The sequence below is a fragment of the Phalacrocorax carbo genome, chromosome 8, assembly GCF_963921805.1.
Source record: "Phalacrocorax carbo chromosome 8, bPhaCar2.1, whole genome shotgun sequence".
Lineage (NCBI taxonomy): Eukaryota > Metazoa > Chordata > Aves > Suliformes > Phalacrocoracidae > Phalacrocorax > Phalacrocorax carbo.
In genome coordinates, this window is record NC_087520.1 from 2,540,597 (window position 1) to 2,558,591 (window position 17,995).

General features: G+C 45.9%; 1 protein-coding gene across 4 annotated transcripts in view; it reads left to right on the forward strand.

Moving 5' to 3' along the window:
* The window catches only part of ACSL6 (acyl-CoA synthetase long chain family member 6), a 50,452-nt gene that overhangs the window by 26,225 nt on the left and 6,232 nt on the right, over window positions 1–17,995 (forward strand). For 2 of the 4 annotated variants that reach the window (XR_010374141.1, XM_064458284.1), the window contains exons 10-20: window positions 2,588–2,661; window positions 5,660–5,737; window positions 8,257–8,391; window positions 9,516–9,650; window positions 11,357–11,452; window positions 12,655–12,727; window positions 14,155–14,243; window positions 14,820–14,936; window positions 15,182–15,325; window positions 16,161–16,262; window positions 16,927–16,998. Coding sequence is in view for 3 of the 4 variants with exons in the window: in XM_064458284.1 (XP_064314354.1) it covers window positions 2,588–2,661; window positions 5,660–5,737; window positions 8,257–8,391; window positions 9,516–9,650; window positions 11,357–11,452; window positions 12,655–12,727; window positions 14,155–14,243; window positions 14,820–14,936; window positions 15,182–15,325; window positions 16,161–16,262; window positions 16,927–16,998 (1,115 nt within the window). In the remaining variant the exon portion in view is untranslated. Of the gene's footprint in view, window positions 1–2,587; window positions 2,662–5,524; window positions 5,738–8,256; window positions 8,392–9,515; window positions 9,651–11,356; window positions 11,453–12,654; window positions 12,728–14,154; window positions 14,244–14,819; window positions 14,937–15,181; window positions 15,326–16,160; window positions 16,263–16,926; window positions 16,999–17,995 lie in introns of all 4 variants that reach the window. The other 2 variants (XM_064458285.1, XM_064458286.1) reach the window with 2 other exon arrangements.

Below are 17,995 nucleotides of genomic sequence, written 5' to 3' on the forward strand. Positions count from 1 at the left end.
CAGGTTGGCACTGAGGTAAGGAGAGGTTGCCCTGACCGGGATCGCTGTGCACCCATTTCCATAGCAGGACACGCACAAGGTGTGTCTTTACGAGGAAATTCAAACTTGAGAGCAGTGTTACAGATCTGGCATTGATTTTTCAAAAAGAAGAGCAGTATCACCGCTAACCTTTTTCTCTTGACACGATAATTCCCAGAAACGGCTCGTAGCAAGGGGCACCTCTTAAAACAGAAGAAGTAAAGGAGGTCAAAATGTACAGGTATCTCTCAGCCCCAGAAGCACCATCTCCCCTGTGGCAGCGTGGTTTGTTCAGGATTTCTCCTGCTGAAGGCTATCCTGGCTCTAACGCTGCTGCTCTGCTTTGACACCGTTAACACCACAGCCTGTCCGGGATGCTGAACCTGCTGCGGGCAGGACCAGGAGGGTTCACGCTGCTTCCAGGTGTGTCGCGGTGAACTGAGGGTTTGAGCAGAGGTACTGAATTTGCATTACAAAGGAAAAGTCGGAGGTGGAGTAAGTCAATGAGTATGAGGTCTCAAAGCATGTGAGAAATCTTCCAAAGGAATCTGAAGAGCTGTGTGAAGGTGCAGGAGCCAGATCTACCACCGCTATAGCCGGAGGGTGCAGTTTTGCATTTCCAAACCAGTACTGAGCACGTCCTCTCCAGCCGCGTGTGACCTGCGGGGCTGCGGACGCGGAGGAACTTGTGCAACGCCGTGGGAGTACGACGCCTTGTAGAATTGCAGGAGCTGAACACGCATGTTTGGCTAGACACAACTAAAATAACAGAGCGGTTTCTGGGCCCTTGGCATGTATTTACAACTGATGTTGGTTCGTGGAATTTTCTTGAGGTCTGGTTCCACGTGTGCACCCAGCTGTGAAAATAAGCGCCTCGAAACCAAACCTGCCTGGCTGAGCCAGCGCCCACAAGCCTGTCTGTACAACACGTTAGGACAGGAGACGTTTTGGTTGGCAAAGATGTCACGCTGGCTTCACCTCTGAGCTTCGGAGAGGGATGAATGTAAGCGAGACCAAAATAGCTCCTCTGCACTGTGTTCATCAGAAAGTATTTGGGACTGAATTACTCAAAGGCACTTGGAACACCAGATATGGATTTTCAGGAAAATACGTTGTGTTCAAAATGTCCTGCTTCAGTACAATAAATGTGTGCGATAATGACTGCTTTTGTTTGGGCCTTTATTTCATTATTTGAAGAGCGGGTAGCAGCAATGTCAGTGAAGCTGGCAGGGCACAGGGTTCGGCACCGCGGCCCCTGGAGCGGGGCCTGAGCCGGGCTGTGCCGCATGGGTGCATGCCCACACCGCAGGGCTGCCAGTGACGCAGCCTGCAAACCGCTCTGAAACCGAGAGGATGAAGCATATTTTCCCGTGCTGGAACTGATTCACAAAACACCATTGCTCCTTCCTAATCTGAGGAAGCCAGAATGAAATTCTGGCTGGTTTCCAGCTTTGCGAGGCTGTTGCATCCACCGTTAACTGTAACAGCACTGCAGAGCTGCCGGGGCATCCCTGCGCCCGCCGTGCCGGGGCCACGCAGGGTACCTGCGAGTAAAGCTCCTCTGATCTGCTTCCGCACCGTGTAGCAGGAGCGACGCTGCAGTGGTGTGATCAAATTAAAACAAGCTGCTTAAAAACGCGCTGGAGAGAGCGGCTGGCTCTGTAATCTTTATTCGAGCTGAGCTACACCTTCTTTTCGGAAATAAACCCTCTGAGGGTGATGAGAAGAGACTGGCTGTGGCAGGAGGACACGCAGAGTCCCGCGTGCCCGCGCTGCGGCTCTGGTTTGCGCGCCCGGGGGTTTCAGCCTGCGCGTTTGCTGTTTAACAAACCCTGCCTTTTGGCGTACGAACAGCTACGAAACGCGAGAGATGCGTTGTTATGGTGCGAAGCGGGATTCTCAGCTCAGAAAAGAGGGTGACAAAGCCAATACCGAGGGCGCGGAGCTGCCCGCGGCGGTGGCACCGCTCAGCCCTGGGCTGAGCTCGCCGCCCCTGTCTCCGGGACAGCTCTGCTGCAATATTAATCACTGCCCTTAATCGCAGTCTCATTGGGTCTTCTTGTAGCCTGATTTTTTACCATGTATTACCCGTTGTTTGCATTGTTCAGGTTATCCAGCACACTGGCTCAGTAAGAGCTTTAACGGCCTTTTAAATGGGGTTTGTTAGTATTCGAGATCATTCTTAGTCAAAATCTGTAGGAAATAAATCTTACCTGGAGAGGCTGGGAACACCAGGCAGGTCTGATGGCTGTGCCTCCAAAGCAGCTCCATCTGAGTACTCTAATACGCTTCAGTTGGGCTATTTCTGGTGGAAACTGTTGTTCAGTCTCCAATAGAAATATTCGTGTTATGCCATGTTTACAGTCTCATTTTACTCAATTTTATTGCAATAAGTGGTTTGGCTGCATGTTACTGCACAGAAATGACCGTGAAAACTACATAGGTTTTAAAATTCAAAAAGAGAACTTAATGTTTTACCCATTTCCTGTTTTGTTTTTTTTGTTAAGTTGTTTTTTTTTTAAATTACCTGCTGGCTCATCTTTTAAAATCCCTGTCTGTTTCCTTTCAGGGAACCCCAAAGGTGCCATGCTGACTCACGGGAACGTGGTTGCTGATTTTTCAGGCTTTTTGAAAGTGACAGAGGTGAATACCCTGATGTAGAAAATGTTGCCATGTGCAGAGCGTGTGGGTTAAGCTGTGTCCCTGCATGGGCTGGAAATGTGCTCCTGCAGATAAGAGGTGAAATTTCTCTTACTCAGAGGGCCACATCCATGGAAATGGGAGCAGGTTGGAGCTTACAGCACCGGAGGGCATTAGATCCCCTTTCCAGCACTGGCTCCCTGGCTCTGTAAGGCTCAAAGTGCTCCTGAGGAGCAATGCTGGCTCCTGTCAATCAATTGACTCCTTTCAAAGAATTAGGAAAGCAAACAAGCCCCGTACAGTTGCAACTGGTGCTTCAAAAAGGTTACAGGGTCCACGTCTAAGGGTGCCCACTCCAAGTCATCCTCAATTTATCTGAAAGCTTTCTGCATATAAAGTGTGTCTATATAAGAACATATATGTTTTTACAAGAATGGTTAATTTCATTGACATTATATCTCTGTTCCCATTATACATCTTTTTAAAAAAGCTTGGCACTGGCCAAGTACACGTACAATGCGTTTCATGCAATGTGTAAACTTGTGTTTAGAAACGATATAGGAAGCAGGATCGCTTGAGCACAACATATTAAGGATTAGCTGCAGCTTGTACTGAACCGATACACAGAATCTGGTTTTTTTTTGTAGTAAGCGGGTAACGCTATAAAATAGCGATGTACGCACGGATGGGCAATTCGTTACCTTATGCCCCTTGCTGGTCTTATCGTTGGTGCTGAAAACACTGCAGTCTTATCACCTTAATCCTTGAATTTTCTGAGCTTTCCAGACCACTGTTGTAAAGAAACTTGGACACGTGATGTGAGGAACCCCGCCGAGCTCACGTGTTCAAGTACTTGCAGGGTTGCGACTCGGGTAATTCGCAGGACGAAACGTCAAGCCAGCAGCGCGCTGCAGCCAGCCCCCGGGCTTTCGCTGGGTTCAGAGGCAGCAAGGCGCACAAAGGCAAGCTGCTGCGTAGATATGTCTGAGTTTCAAAGGGCAGGAACCTTTATTTTGGAAGAGAACTATTTTAGAGAGAGCTGAGGGAACTTGGCATCTTCCAGGACTGGCCCACGGGAACGGATTCAGTGTTCAGTGATGGCAATGGCACGCTGGTTATTCCCAAAGGTGTGAGATTGAGACTTAAGCCTGGTCTAAGTGGTTGTAAATTCAATAGCTGCGGTCACCAGAGGTAGTGTGTAAATGCCTGTAGCCGATCCACACGACTGGGGCGACGTCTAACCACAGTAACGAAATCGAGCAAAGTGCAAAATGCTTGAAAGTAGCATCAGTTGCTAAAAGAAAAATACCTAAAGCTGAGAAATATTGTAGGTTTTCTGTTTACATACTCTTGTGTCAGTTTCGCTTAGTTCAGTGATTTTTATAAATGGAAGAGTTTTTTGAAGTGAATGCAGAGCTTTATTATAAGGTCGTTCTGAAATGCCAAGAAGCTCTTTTCTTTTTTATGTTTAACTGGACAACCGTGCCGGCTGTGAAACACAATCCAGCGTCATCATTTTGGTCCTGTTTAAAAGCAAATCATTTATTGTCTGGGCACGTAAAGCAGTGTGGAGGGGAAAAAAAAAAAAAAGCAGCATAGGTAGTGATGCTAATGGTTTTACTTTACTGTGCTTGCAGAAAATGAGGCCAATTTGAAGTAATGTATAAACAGATCTGCAGGCCCTGATGGCTTAATTCAGACTGACACATAAAATAATAGGAAACGGGATGCTGAAAACACCCACGTGGTCAATCGTGTTTGACTTCACTAGGTAATGGTTGGGAGGGTGCACCCAAATCTGACTTGCCCAGATTTAACTCCAATAAAATATCCCCCGAGGAAGAAACTCCTGTGCCTCCATCCACCGCCGTGTCCCAGGTCACGGACTATCGATTCTGTCACAGCAGTGGCGATGCGAAGTGGGTATAAACTACTAATACTGTGAGCTAAGAGAGTTTATACCCATTTTCCACTAACCACTGGCTTTGGTGGAAGTTATTGGGTAATCAAGCTTTCAGATTTTTCTAATCCATAATGTTATGGCAAGCTTTACCCTTGGAAAGGCTACTTTTCTTCTGGGGCATGGATCAGGTAAGGGTCTCAGGGCCTTTGTTCATTCCAGCCTGTGAAACAAAGCTAAAACCTTAGCAAACCAAAGACTTTGGTCATTTTTATTTTTCCCGTAATTTGCCCAGCCTTCTTTCTCCCCACTGCGCCTGTCTGTGGGGCAGTGGTAATGCCCTTAAAATCACCTTTTAATCACCTGAAATCATGAGAAACACGAAGAGAAGTCATTAATTTTTGCAGCCAAAATAAAAAAAACCTTTAATTTTTTCCAACATATTCTGATTCAAATCAATGATTTGAGGAAAGGGAAAAAAATCTATCGCTTTGACTCAAGTAACACTGTGAATCCCCGATGGGCTCTGTGCGATGCGGAAAAACAGCGCGGCTGTAGAGCCCCGCTGATTTCCAGGAGGCTCCTGCAGGTCTGCACACAGCTGAGAGTGCAGATCGCGGTCTCAGCGTCTCGTGGTAGAAAGCAACGAATCAAAACGGGGTTCTCCGTTCAGGGTGAGCCTCCGTTTCCCACGCGAGCTCTGTGGGTACGATACGCCTCCTGCCATGGAGAGACCTCTCCATTGCCCTCTGTGTACATCTCCGTGCTCTTTCCTCCTCCTGCTAACTGAGCTTCGTTGACGCTGTGGCTTAACGCTTCACTTCGTACGCCGCTCCCTTCCTCTCTCGACAATCTTTACCCTTTTGCTCCTCTGGTGCCATGTTTCTTTTTATTGTTTTATGACTTTCTTGTTGTCTTCCTGTCAGTGTTTCTTTCCTTTCTGTCTCCCATGCCCTTCACCTGCAGAAAGTGATCTTTCCGAGACAGGACGATGTGCTCATCTCCTTCCTGCCTCTGGCTCACATGTTTGAAAGAGTTATACAGGTAAGAAACCTGCCTGAACTGACGAGGCCTCGTGGGGCTCCTTGTGTTTTCTTCCAGAGTCAGTGGTCTCCTACTTGTGAGGATGTACACATTTCCTATTTGCCTTTAGCACACATGTTTGAGAGAATGGTACAGGTAAGGTCCTGGGGGCAGTGGAAATCATCTTTTTCCACACCAAAAAAAAAAAAAAAAAAAGAATAAAATACTAAATAACCGGTGATATCTTGTAGCACTAAAACCAGCTTGTACTCCAGAAGTGCCACGTGCATAACACCAGGGCCCGGCCTCTGGTCTCGGTGACACGGCCGTGAGTCCAGAGCGATTCCAGGAGAGTTTCCCAAGCTCTCCAGCTTACACTGGCGGCTCTGAGATTGGAAAACCGCCCTTTTAGCAACAAGCAGAAACTGCTACCCGCACGATTTTGGGGGCGGCTTTTCAAAGCACTCTAGGGTCAGGCATCATGGGAGTAAAAGCAATTTTGTGCCATTTTCTATATCAGCTAAAAACCTTTTATGGCATAAATAACCAGATCTGCAAAAAAAAACTTGCAGACACCGAAAAAGAGGAAACTAAGATCATGGTGTGACACACGTGATCCTCCTGGCAGGGCAGCGTACGGCGGGCATTAACTGGGAGCCAGCGTCCCCTGGAAATAATGGCAAATCGCAGTGCTAACCCGTGCCAGCCCGCAGAACTGACTTCTCACGTCTCTTTTCTGACAAGACGGGATAATCTGTGCTGCAGTCGGTGTGTTAGGCGAGTCAGATGGGGCCTGAGAAGCTGCGAACTAAAAACCGATCTAATATCTGAAGACTGGATCTGGATTCAGCTGCCGCTCCGTACAGTCTCAGGGGGGACTCTTATGGGCTGAAAGCGTAGTTTTTGAGTCAGACAAGCATCTCGATATAAGCCTCCCACTTCTTCGTAACGACTGTGCTAGAAATAATATATTCTGCCCTGTTAAAAAACTTGCAAATTGGAAGTGAAAGTCCATGAGAGAGTTGGAGAATTACAGCCCAGCCTACCTTTACTCGTAAGTCTAATTTTCAAAGGCCGGTTGGTTGGTTATAGCACCACTATTCAGGCAATCCGCTTTGCCAGCAAACAACAATATAGTTATTAAAAAGTCATCTGATGGGGAAAACCAAAATCTGAAACATCTGAGATAACCTCATTTCACAGGATGTCACCATATTGAAAGGGGCAGGCCTCCAATGAATGTTCAGGTTTATCCCCTCTGCTAAAAAGAGCTCATTAATATAAAGGTTTTTTCAAAAAGGCTAAAAAATAATTTTCAAAATGATTCTGATCAGCAAGCACTGTGTCAGCTTCCCTAGTTTTAGCCAACATTCTTAGTTCCTGGAACTTACAGTTAAAATTATACAGATCCATTCTTTAAAGCTAAAACTTTCTGGTAGTTATTTATAATTCCCAATGAGCACACTGATTACATTTTCCTTTTTTTTGTTAGTTTTTTGTTGTTGTTCCTTTTTGTTTGTTTTTTTTTTTTAAATTCACAGGCAGGGTAAAACACAGGTTTGGCAGTGTGATGTTCATTACACCCACGTCACATGTCTAAAATTCCTGTGGTTTCAGTCGATGGCGAGACAGTCTCGCCAGGTTGACAGAGCAGCGAGGGCACGCCAGTTAGTGTTACAGATCTTTAGGTGTCTCTTAAGGAATATTTAACTGGTTTGGTTATTTGGGAAAGAAAAGTCAACCAAAGGGAGCCTTCTCCATCTACTCCTTGGAAAGCTCAGAAAAGCAAGCGTGCTGGGCCGGGCTCAGGAAGGCTGGGCTCAGCTCCCGGCATCACAGGCGCTTTGCTGAGGACGCCTGCTCCTGCTTGGGCTCTAAAAGCCGGGTAGGGATGCTGGTCTCGTCATGCTCTCCAGCGACAAAATGCCAGTTTTACCACGTTAGGGACTAGTCCTCTGCAGCATGACTGACCACCAGCGCTTCAGCTACCGGTTGGCTCATGGCAGGCAGCCTCCCCTGCCCCCCCCGCACACCCAGCTCCGATCCGATCGGATTCAAGTGGCCTGTTTTCTTTCCAAATACGAAACTTCTTGGATCTGTAGTTTCCATACAAGTAAAGCACCTTTTATGAAGCGGGCTTTTATTTCCGGGATTCAGGATCAGGCACTGTATTGCTAACGTAGTCTATATTGTTTTATTTAAACCAAACTAAAGTATTAACATCTAAAAATCAGCTGCCGCTCAGTACGTTTTACAATCTTTCTTAATACGCGTTTCTTTACCGACAATAGGTCCTCATGCTGCGAGCTGCTGTGGTAGGTCTGGGCTTCAGAGGAGAAGTTCAGATCCCGAATCTGACCATAACTCAGATTTCCCCATCCCCGTATGCAGGGGACGAGAGGAAATCCTTTCTAAAAGCTTTGGTTCCTTGTTCTTCCAGAAACAGTGGCAAATTTGGTGGATGCTGAATCGCAGTACTGAAAAGTGCCCAGAACTACCCGTATATTTCTGTTCAGTGCAAAATTTACGGTTACGTTAATATATCTTTCTAAAGCCCCGTTTTTGCCTTACTGAGAGCAGACTTTCAGGAAAGGCACTTCTGCGCTGGGGAGGGATGCTCTGCCGTGGGAATTAAAAGCAAAGAGGTCACATGCATTCCCTTCTCTCCCCGTCAGTCTGTAGTATACTGCCACGGAGGGCGAATCGGGTTCTTTCAAGGGGACATTCGTCTCTTATCCGACGATATGAAAGCCTTGCGTCCAACCATCTTCCCCGTCGTGCCGCGGCTGTTGAACAGGATGTACGATAAGGTGAGTTTAATTTTGCTCTTTTTGCAATGATAAAGTTTATGGCTCTTTAGGACTTCTGTGAAAGCATTCCCTTAGTCACCGTGATTTCCTGAGCAGATTATACTGTTTCTGCCTTACTGCAAACACATTCTTACCCTGTGCAACTGATAGAGCTGCTCCAATCTGTGAGTCTGTATTATGCTGATTTACAGACTGCAGGCATGGCTATTGCCTGTTAATATGAAATCCCTCCGCATTAGCCTCTTACCCTGCTCTCACTGAGGCCCCTAGTGACGTTTCCAGAGACGAAGGATTTCTCTCATCAGAGAAACACCAGTTAAACCTCGACGCACCAGGACTTTTTGTGCCCTTCAACCAGTTTTGGAACTTGAACCTCTTTCTGGAGGCAGTGACAGCTGAAAAGCAGGAACTGCAAAAAGACTATGAGGATTTAGGCAGCGGAACTGTGAGGTTGGCTTTTGGATCTAGAAATCTTTAAAACTAAGAGGTGGTCTTGGAAGGTACTTAAGACAGACACGTCTGGTCATCACGTTAAATCTGTTTGACCAGCTGGGAATATTTATTCCTCGGAAGACTTATCCTCTAAAGATGGGCTTAAGCACAAGCTACTGATTTAATTTTTCCCCAAGGTCAGGCCTGTTGGGTCAGGGGTTCTGGTGCCTCACTGGAGGGGTGGGCGCTGCGGGTTTCTCGTTTGTACAGACGCAGTTTGTGCTGGTGCCTGATTAAGCTTAGGTAAACGCAGCCCCCCATCACCTCACCAGCCAGCGGTGGCGCCTGCTCTAGCTGCCAAGCATTCACGTTGCTCATTCCTGGTTGCTCGGATCGCATGATTTCACTGAATCCTATTGTAGAAATCATATAGAAATACCGGTCGCGTAAATCTAGTCAAAGCCTCCCCTATCATCCTCTCTCCTTTTTCCCCCAAAGGGACTGTATGTACAATAGCGAATGGAGCGAAACTAACCACTCTTTGTTTTTTTTATAAAAAAGCCATGCTGTAGGCTTATTTAACTGCACCACTAACATAGCTATGCCCTACCCGGCACCGGCAGAACAGCTGTAAGGGTAAGACCAGCCTTTGATGTGTTCTCTCTCCCGGGTGCCACCCCGCGCTCCCGCAGATCTTCAGCCAGGCAGACACGTCCCTCAAGCGCTGGGTGCTGGAATTTGCTGCGAAACGGAAAAAGGCTGAAGTCCGAAACGGGATCATTCGAAACGACAGCTTGTGGGATAAACTGTTCTTTAATAAAATACAGGTAAGCCATTTAAATGAGTCTAAAGTCAAAGAACCCTCACGCCTTCTAGCAAAGAGTGGTCTTTCTTAAAGTCAGCGTGGTCCGCGTGCCTGGTGATTCGTCGCTGCTTTTCTCTTCCTTTGCTTAGCAAGAAAATATCTTGCTTTTTTGGCAAGGCGTCATTGCTTAATTCCCTTAAAGTCAGTGTGGTCCCATTGCCTGATGATGAAAATGCAGGCGAAGCGAACAGCAGACCGAGAGTTTGAATAGAAAAAGGAAATGGAGCACGGTCTGTTGTCCCACTAACTTTTGCATTCGTTTTGCCACATTTTATTTTTATGTACGTATTTATTTTTAAACACGACGTGTAAGATGCCACAATTTCACTTCCATTAGGGATAGTTTTCCAGGGGGGAAGAGGGAAACACGAGGCAGCCTCAGGCGGCTTTTGCCACATCCCTCCTTCGGCGGCACCGAGAAATCACCTATTTGCAGAACAGCCTATTTTTTGCAGCTCTTGGACACGAGCTGAGGCCCTGCGCGGGCACCAAGGAGGGACGTGGTGCGGTGCGGAGGCACTTGCCCTCTGCCAGGTGAAGTTGCCCATGAGGTGGTCGTGAAAAGAGGAGTATCATCAAAGAGACGTTGTTGCAAAGCTTTCTGCAAATTCTCTATAGATATGATTGGATTTAGGGTTGGGTTTCAGTTAGGCATATTCAAAACTGATCTTTTTCCAAGGAAAACATGAATAAGGGTGTAGAGGAAAATGCACAAGTAAATTACGATTTAACAACAGGGGAAAGAAATCAGAATGCCCTGCTGTGTGCCACACATCTCCTCAGGAAACAAAGATTAAATTGGCTTTAAACCAGGTTTTCCGGGAGCTGTACTACTCCGGGAGGCTCCGATTACTCCATTTTTTTAATTGGATAACTTCTCTGGAGACATGCCACTTTATTTTTAACTAAAGAAACTGACTGTACTTTTCATCTGCGGATTAGTTGTCCTCAGTGTGCAAAGATAGCAGAGTTCACACGATGCTGACGGGAGCGCAGACATGAGGCAAGACAGACTGCATATTGATTCAGGATCTGGCGAGACTGGCAGACTCAGTCAGGAGTTGTTTGCTTTTGTTCTGGGTTCTCTTTTTACTTTTGGAATAAGAAAAAGGAAATGAAGAGGGGGAAAAAAGAAGTGAAGTGTGACACAGGAATTGATGTAATACCCTCCAGAAGTATTTCAAGGTCGTCTGCCTTAAAAAAGGGACAGCATTATTTCAGATGGCTTGGGAGCCAACTCATTAAAAACAACGAGGTGCAAATAAGCAAAGCAAACTGGAGGGGGGCAGAGTCTGGTTTTTACCCAACAGTTCCCCAGAGCCAGATGTGCTTTCTGCAGGCCACAGCTGCCTCCCCACAGGTCCGCAGCCTGCCCGGGCACAGGTGGCCGCAGGAGTCGAGACTGAGATGTGGGACTCCCGCCCCTGTACGTTGAGTGGTTTTTTCTCTTGGGCCACTATTTCCACCTGCGAGGGGGCCAGTTGTTGTTTTTAAGATTTAGCTGGCTTTTTATCCCTAAGGAAAGATTCAGAGCCAGTTCATGTTTCCATAGCCTATCCTAGAGAGAGCATTGGTGCAAGCCCTGGGTAAGCAAGGCTCGCGGATGCTGCTGGTCTTGCCGTGTGTAATAATCTGTGCCGCTCTCTTTTGTCTTACGGTGTCAAACAGGCGAGCCTCGGTGGGTGCGTTCGCATGATAGTAACAGGCGCCGCCCCTGCGTCTCCGACTGTCCTGGGCTTCCTCCGCGCGGCCCTCGGATGTCAGGTGGGCTCGCGCGGCTGTTTGGCGGTGGTCACGTTCTGTGAGCTAGGAAACGCGCTGCATTTAAGAAAGGAGATGAGTTAGGACCTCAGAACTGCATTTAGGACAGCTTTACCAGGATGGATCCAACAGCAGCAGCAGGGCTTGGGGCAGACGCAGCGCCCTGGTGTCCCGGAGCTCTGCTCCCGCAGCCGCCGGGCTGGAGCGGGAACAACCGGAGGCCCCGGGGAGAGAACAGCGAGGCAAGCACTGCTTTCCCTACAGGCAGCTTCCAAAAACCCAGCATGGACTCATCCCACCCGCCTCTCAGCACTTAACTGAGTATGTGCGATTAGATGTGCTTGTGCATGTGCTCGGAGCTTCATTACATGAGTTTTACGCTATATATAAATGGAGAAAGATAATCTTGAGATGGCAATTTAACCCATTTAAGATGTCCACTGTGGTATTTCTTTGACTAGGAAGCTCAGGGCAACTAAAGGGCCTCATTCAAGAGCCTAAAATTATGCAAAAAAAAAAAAATAAAAGGTGTATTTTCAAAATGTCCCAGAAAACCACCTTTTCCCCACTGATAAATTCCTTTCATAGAGAAGAGGAGGGTGAGGGGAGACCTTCTCGCTCTCTACAACTACCTGAAAGGAGGTTGTAGTGCGGTGGGGGTTGGTCTCTCCTCCCAAGTCACCAGTGATGGGATGAGAGGAAACGGCCTCAAGCTGCGTCAGGGGAGGTTTAGGTTGGGTATTAGGAAAAATATCTTTACTGAAAGAGCGGTCAGGCCCTGACACAGGCCGCCCAGAGAGGTGGGGGCGTCACCAGCCCTGGGGGGGGGCTCAAACACGGTGCAGACGTGGCCCTTCAGGACATGGTTCAGGAGGCCTGGGGGTGTTGGGTTGGGGGTTGGCCTTGATGATCCTGGGGGTCTTTTCCCACCTTAATGATTCTGTGACTCGACTCAAAAGCTAAGTGCTGAAGTTGCCTTCTCACTCTGCTCAGCTCTACAGAGCCATGGTAATTCGTAGTCGTGTAAATGAAATTTTGTGTACAGTAAGAGCCAGGGAGAGCGTCCCTGTGTTCAGCGTGTGCCTGTGCGTTGCGGCTGGCAGGATTAGCTCCCAGGACCGTGCCACCGAAGGCAATGCTTAGAATTTTATTCTGTAATAGTGAAATCACCTACACTGCTTTAAAGATACCTGTTTCTTTGCCAGGTCTACGAAGGTTACGGCCAAACAGAATGCACAGCTGGATGCACCTTTACGACCCCAGGTGACTGGACATCAGGTAACGCTTTTCTTCCACCATTTCCAGAAAGAGAAGAAACGCACATTTCTTTTGAAAATTCTGGACTGTAACGTCACAGGGTGTTATGCAACATTCGCCACCGTGTGAATAATCTTCAGCAAATGTGATGCTTTAGAAAGCACCACTCGTCCAGGCTAAATACACGGGGATCAGATAGATGTTGGGCACGTTTGCCTGGGGAGATTTGGAGTTGTCCCTTGAGCTGTTATTTGCGATACTCTCACCTCCGCACTCCCGGCCCTGAGAGTCCTCTCTAGAGCGCTGGGGCTGAATTTAAAGGAATGTTTGTTATAAGGAAATGCTGGAACAAATGAAAGATTAATACGTTCATGTACTTAGTGAGCACGCTCAGGCTTTGAATACAGATCCACGGCTACTCAATACTTCATGTATTTCAGACTTTCAAAACTTTTGAATCTTGACAAAAATCAGATAAAAATTAGCATTAAGCAAGATCCACATAATGCATATAAGTCCTGCAGCTTAATTTCTTAATATAATTCATCTGTATTTATAAAAATGCTTTGACATGGGTATCATATACATTGAAATGAATACTGGTGGGAAAGCTGGACATCAGATACTAATGGGTCTGGCCAATTAAACATTTCCTTCTTTCCAAGACAGATTTTCTGTGGCTGGAGAACAGCACATGCTTTCTTTTCCCAGCACAAGTGGCCATCTGTCTTCAACCCAAACCCAGCCCCTTGCAGACACTGGTGTGTCCTGGGGCTCGCTGCCCGCCGGCCCCCTGCCCCGGCCAGCACTGGGCAAAGCACCGCTCGCGTGCCAGTGCCGCCTCCTCATCCTCAGCGCGCTTCCATCTGGCTCCTTTGCAAAACGAGACCTCAGCCCATCACAGCCACAGCGCACCAAGTGCTGTGACGCAGGGTTGTGGCTCCTCTTTCCAAGCTGGTTTTCCAAGTGGTTATTTATGGGGAAAATAGGCCTGTTTTGGGCCCGGTTGTGCTCTAGCAGTGCTTGCCGGCTACAGCTGGCGTTGCCCTCGCTTCATCTTTGGAGAAACTGTAGGGGTGGGGGGAAAGGTGTTTGGCCTAATGTCACCGCAGTTGGTATTCCCAGGTGATTAGAACAACGGGGGTCCAGAGCTTTGTGTGCTTTTATAATGAGTTAAGCTTAAAGAAGGGTTTAGTCTCTTTACAGGTAAGGGAGACATGGTCTGTATTTTGATGTGCTTGAAAACAGGGTTTATGCATAGTTGAATAGGAGGTTCGGGTATTCAGTCTTCATAGTGCAAAACCTTAAATGAGGAAATGATTTCTGCACACAGACAGCTCCTGCAAGAACAGCCAGTGTATCTGCAACTATGCAAAGCAGCTAATAATAAAATGCTAATTATTGTCTATAGGAGAGATGACAAGTGACTTGATAACTTTGATTTCCAGGTCATGTAGGAGCCCCTTTGCCCTGTAACTTAATCAGATTGAAGGATGTGGAAGAGCTGAATTATTTTGCTTCCAAAGGAGAAGGAGAGGTAGCAAATCACGTTTTTATATCAAGTTCTCACTAGTTGTCACTGTATTAAGTAGTTACGTAGCTATAGAAGCATTTTACCTTTGTAAGGCGCACGGCGGCTGATGCGTTACATGTTACATCAGGGAAGGGGAACGCCGATTCGGCAATAGAGCAGCAACGCATTAATTAAGAAGGGGCTGTGGCAGTAATTCCAGCCAACGCCATGCCTGATTACTTGAAAAGCTAAGACTGAATTAATCAGTTCAGCTAAGGAGAGCTGAATTGCTGTGATTTCTACATGGCTGATATTTCTATATTGCGCAGAAATTAAACTTACTGAAACAACTTTTATAACTGCAAGCTGAACGCAAAGCAACTTCAGACAAATCAGTTTTGCATTCCCTACTTCATACTTCCATTAGTTTGAAAAAAAATCCATAGGTAATTTTGTAACGTAATATATTTTCCTTTCATGGAGCACAGTCGTTATGTCATCCTTTAAAATATTTTAATTTTAGCGAATTACTCTTTGGCTTGTTAGTATTTACAGCCGAAAAAAGAAAATAATTTATCAGCAACTCTGACTGTTTTGCAGATATGTGTGAAAGGACCCAATGTTTTCAAAGGTTATCTGAAGGATGAAGAGAAGACCACTGAAGCGCTGGACCAGGAGGGCTGGCTTCACACCGGAGACATCGGGAAATGGTTACCCGTGCGTACCGATCAGATGCTTAGTTCTTACATCAATTGTATGATCCCACGTAAATTTTCAAGTACTGAACTTAAGTTTCCAGCCAGATCTTTACAAAGGATTAAGTTTATATTTTGCAGAGTAAGCTCAATATGTCAGTGAAGCATTTTCTGGCAATTTAAAGAGCTCTGTTAAAAGCAGACTGCTTACTGAGTCTCTACAGTTAAATAACTTCTCTGGAAACTCTCATTTCTTTCTCCTAACAGAATGGGACTCTTAAAATTATTGATCGGAAAAAGCATATATTTAAACTTGCTCAGGGAGAATATATTGCACCAGAGAAGATAGAGAATATCTATATCCGCAGTGACCCTGTTGCCCAGATCTATGTCCATGGAGACAGCCTGCAGGTAAAAATGAGGTTTTCAGAAGATCTTACTTTATTCTTTGTAAACAGAAGACGGAGAGCTGGGGAGAAGTAAGGGGAAAGCGTGAGTGGCTCACGCCACGTCTTTGCCGTGATATCTCCCTCCTGTTCTGGAGCTGGCTGGCAGCCACGCAGGAGCTGAGCTGCTGGTGTGACCCTAAGCAGCTTGGAGGATGTTGTGGCCAAAGGTCAAGCCTTTAAATTTGCTCCAGTGTCACCCTCTGGGTCCTTAACGCTCTCCTTTGCCACGTTGCCTGCGGAAAGCCAGACGAAGGCAAAGCCAGCGCTGCTCCACCCCCGCTGCCTACTCATTTTGACCAATCTTGTCCTGTTTGTTCGCGTATTTATACAAACACATTCAGCTTCTGAAACCATTGCAATTCATCCCTTGACGAATTCGCTCACTGAATTTCATTCGCTGGCCACAAACACGAGGCTTCCCTTGGCATCGGTGTTTGCCTGAGACTCACAGGCCCATGAACTGCATGGGTAGAAATGATACGGGCTGTGTTTTGCTCTGGCTTACTCCTGTGAAAAAGTAAGTAATTTAATTAATGTCCAAGCAGAACATAGCCCCAGCTGAAGGTGTTAATTGGCAAATGCAGGAACAGTCACAGAGAACCATTTTATCTGAGGCAAAGGTGCAGATAAATACAGCAAAATGTACTTCAGCATGATATATTAGCAAATTATTGACATAATTAAACAAGAAGTGATTAAGACATAGCAAATTCAACCTGCTGATGTATTCACTTCGGAGTAAGGCCTTAAATGTCATCCAGCCTTTGCCTGCAGCTCTCCTTCTCCTTCACCTACAGGCCTTTCTGGTGGGAATTGTGGTGCCTGATTCTGAAGTGATGCCAGGCTGGGCAAAGAAAAGAGGGTTTGATGGAACATATGCAGAACTCTGTAAAAATAAGGTTTGTCTTTCCACCTATCTGCAGTACAGACATTTTTTCCCTGTAGCATAACCTAGTTAAGAGTTGGTGTCTATTATTAATGATTTCAGTGACAAGAATTATCTCTTCACTGAAAACGAATCAGGGTTGACCTGGATAGAGTGATGTGTGCTGACTGATGGTACAGACCTCTGCAAACTCCTGCCTGGGCGGGCCCAAGGGCCTGTCCTGCCGAGAACAACAGTTCGGCAGTAGGAGAGGTTGTATTTATTTAGATGGCTTAAATAAGGATCCCAGCCTTATTTACACACACTCTCTAATACTGAGTAACTGCGTTGCATCACGCCCGTGAACACCGATGCCAGTGAGTCATTCCACTGGTGTCTGTGGGAAATAGTTCTGCATCTAAGTCTGGCAGACAGTTGATGGATGGCAAATTTAAGCATCTATGTCATATAAGTTTGAAAATATAACTTTACTTTTCATATTGAGGAAAGAGTTAACTTCCCGCACTTAAGTTTAATGTTTGTACATTTCTTTAACAGAATATTTGCCGATTATGTATTCACTATCACTAAGGCACTTGAACTTTACTCAGAAACCTGTTCTCTTGATGAACAATGACGTTAACTGTGTGTAAGGTTGACTTTGAAATTTCACAAGGAACTTATTTGTTTTAACCCAGGAACTGCAGCAAGCGATAATGGAAGACATGGTACGGTTAGGTAAGGAGAGCGGACTTCATTCCTTTGAGCAGGTAAAATGAAACAATTAATTCGTCGTTCAGCGTGGTCGAACAGGCAATTTGTCTGTTTGCATTGCATGGGGATTTGTCAGCATTCCTTATGTTACCACACATCCTCGTTGCAGCTGCACGCAGTGTTTTCTGAGAGCGAGCTTCATCGCTGCCAAGTTGTATTTGTTCCTTTGAAAAATACACATGCTGCGATTCTGCCTTCCACTCATGCTTGAAATCTGAATTAAATTTAGTGAGAGTTTTGGGGGCAGAGGTAAAAATCTAATCCAGGGACACAGATAATCTCCAGTCTGACAACCAGGGGTCAAAATAAATATCTGCAGGACTCTGATGCTTCTGCCACTGAAAGCACTGTTAAGAAACTGGGTCACTAATTACCATTCTTATAACTGACCTAGGAAATGCTACTGGTTGATTTCTTTTCAGCCCATGAACTAATTGTTTTCTGGTGCTTGTGTAAATATTTCTGCAACAGAGCTACAAACAAAAAAAAGTTAAATCAACCACACATAGCATTAAAAACACAACAATAATAATTAAAAAATCCACCCCATTTTAAAATGTCAAACGCTTATTTCTGTTAAAATAACGAACATCTTGATTGTTACATATAATTAGCAAGGGCCTTCCTGCTTAGACTGCTTCGACAGTTTATACTGTTTCTGGGTGGTAATTCTAATGAGTAATTCACCATATCCGAGTGCAGCAGGAGCACCATTAAACATAAACTTGTTATTCTTCATTTCTCCATTACATATGCAAATGGAGGATAGTAAAAAGAAATTCATTTAAAAATGGGATTCAATATAAAGCATGGTTTGTAATGCACAAAATTGTCTGTAGCAATAAGTCTGGTTTGCTCCTGCCATAACCTTCATGGTATGAAATATCCTCAAGGAATCTAGTGTACCAGCAGTTAGCAATTAATAAACTATAAAGTAGTGAGGAAAGCCTTGCCATCTTTCTGAAAGTTAAGAAGAAATGTTTCGCATTTCCA